General features: G+C 54.6%; 1 protein-coding gene across 1 annotated transcript; it reads right to left on the minus strand.

Moving 5' to 3' along the window:
* Positions 1-2,492: 2,492 nt before the first annotated feature.
* On the minus strand, positions 2,493-8,617 carry SRXN1 (sulfiredoxin 1). Its single transcript, XM_047854574.1, has 2 exons — positions 8,378-8,617; positions 2,493-4,754 (listed from the first exon to the last, which is right to left on the minus strand). Exons 1-2 carry the CDS (start codon positions 8,597-8,599, stop codon positions 4,551-4,553), a joined length of 426 nt encoding a protein of 141 aa, XP_047710530.1. The 5' UTR covers positions 8,600-8,617; the 3' UTR covers positions 2,493-4,550.
* Positions 8,618-8,978: the final 361 nt, after the last annotated feature.

Here is an 8,978-nt window from a genome sequence, read left to right on the forward strand (position 1 = left end):
GCCCTGGTGCCCATCCCCCAAAGCCTCTGGTCCAGGGTAGAGCAGGGCTGGAACCTCCCCACACCCACTCCCTGTAGGTGTTTTTCTGACTGGAGGCAGATTGGGTCTGAACACTTTTCTCTATCCCCCCAAACGACATCCCATGTATTCATTCATTCAACACCCCCATCCGTGTGTGCCTCAGTGTTGCCATCCACACAAGGGACAATCAGACTTCTAAACATTCAGTACAGGGTCCCCTGGGGGATGAGGCCATCAAGTCCAAGATATTGCCCAAAATATGAGTGTTTCTGGAGAAAGGGCTCATGGGTTTTTTTTGTTTGTTGTTTTGTTTTTGTTTTTGTTTTTTGGGTTTTTTTTTTTTTTTTTGGATTCTCAACTCTTTACAACCCACAAAAGGTGAAGCACTGGTTGGAGTGCAGGGAAGGAAAGCAGCCCCCAAACTCTGCTGGAGGAAAAGGCATTTGGGATGGCCACTCCGGGGAGCAATCTGCTAGGACCTTAGAAGTTAGAAATTGAGCTAGGTGTCAGCTAGGCAGTCCCTCCCCTGGGGGGGGGGGGGACAGTTGAGAGAGCACAGTGACAGCGGGAGATGTTCGTAGCAGCAAAAAAAAAAAAAAAAAAAAAAAAAACTGGAAAGCTCAAACGTCCATCCACAGGAACATGACTGGTAAATGGTGTATTCAGACCGTGGAATATGCCACACAGCAATTAAAAGAATGAGCTGGACCTAAACGGAATATATTCATCCGCCAAACGCTTGGTGAACACTTACCACGCATCAGACACTGTTTTGGGCAGTGGGTCTGCAGGGATAGGACAGATCAAGTCTTGCTTGGAGAATGTTTTCTAGCAGGTGAGACAGACACAAACAGCCACGGAAGAGCATTTCAGGGAGTGTGATAAATGCCACAAAGAAAATAAAGCTGAGTCAGGTGATAGAATGGTGGGGGAGGGGGACTGTTTTAGACAGAACAGTCAGGGGAGGCCCCTCTGAGGGAGACTCTGGAGAAGAGCAAAGACGATTAATGGGGTGAATGGCCTGGCACAGCGCGGGGGGGGGGGGGTGGTGAGAAATGCCATCTGCAAAATGATGTAAAAAAAGAAAAGCACGCTTTACTTACACGTTACATACTACATTATCACAAAGTCAGAAAAAAAGGCCTGGAGAGGGTATATGCTAAATTGGTGACGGTAACTGTCCCAGAAGAGGGGAGGACAAAGAGAGCGCCGGGACTAGGACTCGCGTGGGCTTCCGCTTGCCTCTCATATTTTAATTTTTCATCATTTAGCATTCCAATACCTTAATGTTTAAAAATAGGCACATAAACTTGTGAAATTAAAAACCATTTTAAATCTTCCATGGTGAAAGGGGTAGGTTCCGGGCAGCGAGGGACAGATGGGGTCCCTACACACGTTCACTGGACGCAAGTTCCTGCGGAGCAGTGGTTTGTCTGGGGAGGGGACCCACCGTTAGACTGGGGAGCCCAGTAGAGGAATGTGGCTCAGCCTGGAGGATCCGGAAGCTTCCTGCAGGAGGTGCCTTCTTTGCTGAGCTTCAGACCATGTGGCTCAGCACCCCCAGTGTAGACTAGAGGAGAGGCCACGGTGTGTGTAAGACCACAGAGCAGGAGCGGACGGGGTAAACAGAGCCTGAAACTCTGGGCAGCTGACGTCCCGCCCTCACAGCCCGGCCCCTCCCTCCACCCTCTTCCCACAGCCCTCGCTCCGGAGGCTGGAGGCCCCGCCCTGCTCCGGCAGGCCAGAAAGCAGCGCCACCTGCTGGCGCAGGAGAAAAACGCAGCTCTCAGCCTCCACTGAGGGCAACCAACCAGCCAGTTTCAAAACCCTGCTCCCCTTCTCGGACAACGAACAATGCCGATTCCGTTCCAAGTCGGTTCCTCACCGCCCTCGCAGCGTCTAGCAATGTCTAGACAAAGCTGCCTGCTTGGGTCCTATCTGCAGGAAGGGAAAGCCTTCTCAGGAAGGGGCAACCGTTCTGGTACCTTAGACCCACTAGTGGGTCAGGAGGTGGTTACTCACATGAGCCAGGGGCACCTCGTGACGGCAGTTTACAAAACGTGCCCTCAGCTTCCTGACGCTTGGTACAAATCTCAGGGGTAGACAGGCCGTTTGACAGCTTGGAAAAAGTCCCCAAGGAAGGGCTTGCCCAGTGTCACCTGATGAATGGGGGTACAAGCTGATCCCATAACACGGGCTCCTGGACCCAGCCCAACGTGTGTGTGTGTGGGGGGGGGGGGGGGTGTCACCATATTTGAAGAGAATTGCCTCAGTCTAGATCAGTGGTCTCAGCCTGAGGTCCCCGAATGGCAGCACCAGCAGCACCTGGGAATTTGTTAGAAAAGCAAATCCGCTGGTCCCACTCCAGACCTACCAAGTCAGAAACTCCGGGGGTGGGGCCCAGCGATCCGTGTTTTAGAAAACCTGTTTGAGAACCTAAGCCGGCGGTCCGAAGTAACTATACCCCCTCGTTTTCATTAAACAAGCTTTTATTTGGGAATGTTTTTTGGTTTACATAAAAGTTGCAAAGGTAGCCAAGAGTTGCTATATACTCTGTACCCGGCCTCCCCTCCCCCATCATCTTCCATTTTCCATGTACATTTGTCAAAACTAAGAGACTGACATTGGCAGGTTATTAGCGAGTAAAATCCAGACCTTAGTCAGGGCTCCAATTTTCCCACCACTGTCCTTTTTTTGTTCTAGGATGTCACACTCCATTTAGGACTACATTCGTTTTCAGTTTCAACTGGTCACCTTGGTCATCTTTCCTTGGGACGGAGAATGGGTGGGAGAGCAGTTATCTTTGTTACTGAGCTGAGGAAACTGAGACTGGAAAACACCTGGTGACCTCAGGTCACCCCAGAAGGGCGATGAGAGCAAAGCCTGCCTCACTCTGCATCCTTCCTGCCCCTCTTCCTTTCACCCAGGACTCTTATTTTCAGAAGTCCCTTTGGAATGTCCCGCCTGGCCTACCTCCAACAGCCATCTCAGACCCTGAGATGCCTCTATGAGAGCAGGCCCAGCCCTGGGAGAGGTCCGCCCCTGCCCCATTGCTTCTTCCCCTAGATTGAAGGGCCGGGACAACGTGTTGGTAATTAACCCTGGCTTGGGCAGATCAAGGCCCTGTACAGAAAGAAACAGTTATTTGCCCACGCACAGCCATTTGTGACTGATGAAAAATGCCGCCAATTCTTTGCAGTTTCTCCCAGTAAGAGGTGTAGTCTGTTTTGCCACTCCTCGAATCCAGGCCAGTCATATGATTTGCTCTGACCAAAAGAACTTTGCAGAAGTGATGTCTTACCAATTCTGGGCCTAGAACCCAAGAAGCCTTCTAGCTTCACTCACTCTCTTGGCACTCTGACGCCATCTAAATAAGCCTGAGCTGACCTGCTGGAGAGACCAAGTCTCTCCTGGGGAGGACTAAGTCAACCAGGCAATAGCCTGCCAAATGCCCGACAAGTGAATAGGGCTATCTTAGACCATCCAGCCCCATCCAAGGTTAACAGCTGACGGCATGCAGCCTCAGGAGTGACCCTGGGCAAGACCAGAACTGTCCACATGTGCCCAGCCTAACCTGCAAACCCACAGAACTACAGGCAAATGAATGATGTGCTTTTAGCTGTCAAGTTTGGGGATGGTTTGTTACACAGCAAAGACTAACTGATACACAACTCCTCATTTCTCTCTTGGTAATGGGATTCCAACTTTATTTCAGGAAACAGTGCGCCAGTCCCAGGAGATGGGATATGAAGGGTCTCCTCAATATGACAGTTCTGTCCCCTGCCATCTAAACTTTCTTTGCAGCCAGGGGTGCGAATGGTAGCCGGGTTGGGCCAAGGAGACCTAACGGAAAGATGCAGGGGGACAGAACAGGAAATAGGCCTCTGAAAAAGGTCTGACTTTATGATAGAAGTTGAGAGTGGGCTTGGCCCTTCCTCCTCCCCCGCACCTTTCTTCTTCGAACGCAGCCATGATTCCTGGAGGTACAGCTGCCATCTTGGACCATGAAGTAACAAGCAATAAGGGAGAGGCCAAAAGGAATCACAGAGATGTGAGCTCTGCCTTCTCTGGGGTCCTGCACCCATACCGCCTGTCTCCAGAATTCATGCTATGTGGACGAACCTCTCTTTGTTGAAACCACTGCAGCCTAGGCTTTCGTCTACTTGCAGCCGAATGTATCCCGCATACTGGGAAATACACAGACAACAATGCAGAAGGATCCTTGTCCTTGGGACTCCGGAGCCAGGAGTCTGTAGCTCTCCAAACCCATCTTCTTTTCCATCCCATTCTCTCAAAAATACCTCGAGGTCAAAGATAGGACCCCATTTTCACAGCAGCGGGATCTGGGGCTCCCACGCTGTTCAGGAAGGAGTCCAAGGCCTTGCGGCGAGTGGAACAGGTGCTCAGAGTCAGACCTCCCCCTCAGGCACGGAGAGGCACCCCTGTACGCTTTCTGCATGGCCCAGCCCGCTGGAGGCCAAGTGTGTCTTCTGGGACCTTCGCAGGGTTGGCAGGGGCCACGGCGGCTGCTATTGTAAGTCCGGCGTGGAAGCGCCCAGGTACACCCTGAGGTCCGAGAGGGTGGACTGGACGAGCTTGGCGGGGATGGTCTCTCGCTGCAGCTGCCGGTAGGCTGCGTAGCGATGGCAGCCGCCAAAGGAGTAGAAATAGTCACCACCCTGGGCCCCTTTGATCCAGAGGACGTCGATAGGGGGGACGCTGTCGGGATCCTCCTGGAGAAGAGGGTACAGGGTCAGTGAACACGGCACAGCACTTGGTGGTTTGCAGAGGAGAGGCTGTTGAGCTCCTACAGAGTGCTCACGCTGGCTCGTGAGAGCCAACTGTTAAACACTCGGCAGTTTGGGGAGCTGCTTGTCACCAGCTCGATAGCTTGAAAATCAGCCACGGTGGTTTACATCAGGGAAACGAGCCGGTGCCACGAGTCGGGGCTTCCCCCCTGCTAGAGACCAGGTTGTTACACACTTGTGTTTATCCTTATACCACAGACACGCGATCTGCTGGGCCCTGTTCTAGACTCTGGGAATAAGGTACAGCCAGAATGGGTTGGACACGGCCCCTGCCTTCATGGGGCTCCAGTCCCGTGGGGCGGATGGAAGGGAAAAGTGAGTGCTGGCGTGATGAATGCTAGGAGGACGGTGACACAGGTCGTGGGTGGCCACGGGGCCTCTCTGAGGTGACAAGGGAGCAGACATCGAACACAGAGGAGCCAGCTTGGGAAGAGAGACAGGTGCAATAGTTTAGAATCAGGGCCCGACTGCCTAGGCCCAGGTTCAAATCTCAGCTCTGCTACTTAACTGCTATGTGATCTTGGACAACTAATGTCTGTGCCTCAGCTGTCCCATCTATCAAATAGGGACGTCTTAGAGGGAACAGCAAATGCAAAAGGCCAGAACAAGTTCACCGCGCTGGAGGCATGGGCAAGGAGGCCAGTGTGATCAGAGTGGACACGAGGTCAAGGGTACAACAGGTCAGAAAGGTCAGCAGGAGCCAGACTGGGCAGGTTTGTTTCTAGGAGCAGTGGGTAGGCCCTGGAGTGTTTTAAACAGCGGAGGGTGATGTGATTTGATGACCATTCTAGGAAGCTGTCATGAGAGCAGGCTCGGCGGGGTGGGCAAAGTCAAGAGCAGGCGAGACCGAGGTAAGGCCTTAGCAGGCGTCCAGCGAAAGACGCTGGACAGGGAGAGGAGGACAGGTTTGGGACATGGGGGCAGATCTGAGATGCACAGGGTAATGTAAGGAGAAGAGAAAGAAGAGAACCTTAGTTGACTTTCTGTTAGAGCCCCGAGCAGCCAGTGCAGAGCAGGTGGTCCTTTGAGTAGGGAGAGCCTGAGGTGGGGTCGAAGGACTGGGCACAGTGGGGAGACCACATTAGACAGCGCCCATGGGTTCTCTTTTTTTATGCTTATTTGACAGATTTATTGAGACATTTATTCCACGAACCATTCGTAAGCAGTAATGCCCAGGGGTTACAGGTTGGGACTCTGGAACCCCCAAAAAACCTGAGTTTGAATTTCAGAGCCTCCCCTGAGCAGCTAGCGGACCCAGAGCAAGTAGCCTTGCCTCTTGGAGCATCATTCCTCATCTGTAAACTGGGAGTGGGCCCTCTATAGGGCTGCAGGTGAACAGTCACAGAGCTGATGCGTGTGAGGCATAGAACACAGTCTGCCTGGCAGTGGGGCACTAATGAGGGGCAGTGTGCTGGGTGGGCCAGGTGCTGGGGGCACGATGGTGGGTGGGCAGCATCACAGTCCCCCGGACGTCCATGTCCTAATTCCTGGAGCCCGTGAACATGTTACCTTACAAGGCAAAAGGGGCTTTACGCATGGAATGCAGCTAAGGATCCTGAGATGGAGAGATTATTCTGGGTTATCCAGATGGGCCGAGTGTAGTCACTGGCGTCCTTGAGAGTGGAAGAGAAAGGCAAAAGAGGAGGTCTGATGGTGCTGGTTTTGAAGATGGTGGAAAGAAGCCATGAGCCAAAGGATGTGGGTGGCCTCTAGAAGCTGGGAAAGGCAAGGAGAGGGATTTTCCCCGAGAGCCTCCAGAAGGAATACAGCCTTGCCGACACCTTGATTTAGCCCAGCGAGACCCATTTTGGACTTTTATATATTTTTTTTTATTATTTTTTAAGTTTATTTATTTATTTGGAGGGAGGGAAGGAGGGGGGGAGAGAGAGAGAGAGAGAGAGAGAGAGAGAGAGAGAGAGAGAGAAAGACAGAATGGGAGAGGAGCAGAGACAGAGGGAGAGTGAAAGAAGATTCCAAGCAGGCTCCACACTGTCAGGGTGGAGCCCGACGTGGAGCTCAAACTCACAAACCAGGAGGTCATGACCTGAGCCCAAACCAACCAGCCGCTTAACCAACTGAGCCACCCAGGAGCGCCCTCCCTCCCCCCATTTTGGACTTTTAAACTACAGAACTATGAAATAATACATTTGTATTGTTTTAAGCCACTAAGTTCCTGGTAATGTGTTACAGTTGCCAAAGAAAAGGAATACATGTGGTTAGCAAAGACAGGCTTGGTTCTTGCCCTCACAGAGCATATGCTTCTAGCATGGAAGCCAGGTGTCTAAACAGGCCATAAAAACCCAGTGGGATCAGAGCTATGCTGGTGGGCACGCAGGTGTCTGGGGGCCCACAGGAGGCCACTAACCCAGTAGGGGGCATCGGGGAAGACACTGAACACTGGGACCTAGAGAGCAAGAAGGAATTAGAAACAGTAGACATGGACGAGTTCTGGCAGGGATCAAAGCCCGTGCAAAGGCCCCAGGGTGGGAGAGCACATACATGGCTAGATCCTTCGCGAACAGCCAGGCACCATGCTAGTGGTGAGGAAACAGCCAAGATATGACAAAGCCCCTGCTTCTGTGCATGAGGTGGGGAAGGCAGACGATAAAACACAAACAAATGTATAATATAAGTTAGGTGCACAGAAGTGCGTTATGGAGAAATACTTCGGTTTATAAGGGGAGAACTTGAAAGCCAGGGCTCTGTTAGCCAGGGTGGAGAAGGGGGTGCTGAGGCCTGAACCAAGAGAGGGAGCAGGTTTTGTGGCTATCTGGGGGGAAGCAGCTCCTGGTAGAAGGAACAGTAGTGCAAACTCTAGGTCTGAACACCATTGTGAGGAGCTGTGGAGGTGTCTGGTGGGGCCTTGGGGTCTCACAAGGTCACCTGGCAAGGGTATGATGGGGTAAGATGACCTATGCCATGCAGGCCTAGCCTGACACAACTCTTCCCTCCCTCCCCCAAAGTTCCTGCCGGGATCGTGTCCCCATTCTTGAGCACCTCAATGCTGGGGCTGACCCCTCAATGCTGGGGCTGACCCCTGTCCTCTCCCAGTCCCAGTGTAAACAAGGCCCACCCAGCAGACATGACATGTCCAGAGCCACCGACTGTGACAGCCAAAAGTGACGGCACGGCTTCACTCCAGCGAGTGTGGTGGCTATGCTGCGGGGCATCGGAGCCAGTCTGTGCCACTTTCAAAGTGCTTGACCTTGGACAAGTTACTTAAAAAAAAAAAGCCTCCGGTGCCTCAGTTTCCTCGTCCGTAAAAGAGGAACAGTATCCACCTGACTAGATACAGCGCTAGAAACAGCTCCCGGGGGCTGCAAGTGCTATCTTTATAAATAGACTCAGCGAACGTTATTTTAGTTATCTGGTCCAATCTCCTGCCGGCCCAAGTGAGGAAACAGAGGCCCAGAGAGGCCCAGCCCCTTGCTCAAGGTCACACAGCAAATGCTGAGCTCCGGCGGCGCCCGGAACCGGTCCCGTCTCGCGTCCGGGGCGACCTCCCTCCTGCGGAACCCTCCCGCCGGCCGGCCTCCCAGGGGCCTCACCCGGATCGCGTCCACGAGGCTCTGCACCTTAGCCGGGTCCAGCACGGACGGCAGTGGCCGGATAAGCACGCGCAAAGGGACGTTGTGCACCGCGGCGATGCAGCCCGAGTGGATGCTGCCGCCCTGCGCGCCGCCGTTCGGCCCGGGGCCCCCAGGGGCCCCCCGGCCGACCCCGGCCCCGGCCCCCGCCCTGCCCAGCGCTCCTCCGGCTCGCAGCCCCATCGCGCCGCCGCCCGCCCGCCGCGCCGCCTCCCGCGGGCTTTAACCCCGGCCGGGCCGTACCACTCCGCGCGGGCGGCGGGGGCGGGCGCCGGGGCGAGAGCGTGCCTCCCCGCCCCTCAGTGGTCCGGCCCCGCGCTCCCCGCTCCCGGCGTGCGGCGGCCCGCGCGGCCCTCGGGCTGTCCGCCGGGGGGCGCCCCGCAGCCTCCCCTCCGCCGCGCCGCGTCCCGGAGTGGAAGCGCCCGGGCGGGCTGACTCAGGGTGAGTCTGCAGGTCGCGGGGCGGCGGGAGGGGCGCGGCTGACGCACCGGCCGGGGTGACTCAGGCTCGTGGCGGGCGGGGGCGGGGACGAGGGGGCGGCCGGACCTGCGGAGCCAGGATG

This window comes from Prionailurus viverrinus, chromosome A3 (assembly GCF_022837055.1).
Source record: "Prionailurus viverrinus isolate Anna chromosome A3, UM_Priviv_1.0, whole genome shotgun sequence".
Classification (NCBI taxonomy): Eukaryota; Metazoa; Chordata; class Mammalia; order Carnivora; family Felidae; genus Prionailurus; species Prionailurus viverrinus.

What these genes read in the sequence shown, in the direction of transcription:
- SRXN1 (XM_047854574.1), bottom strand. Translation starts at nt 8,599, where the DNA reads ATGGGGCTGCGAGCCGGAGGAGCGCTGGGCAGGGCGGGGGCCGGGGCC. An exon ending in GCCTCGTGGACGCGATCCGG is followed by an intron (nt 4,755 to 8,377) that starts GTGAGGCCCCTG and finishes CCTCTTCTCCAG; the next exon opens with GAGGATCCCGACAGCGTCCC.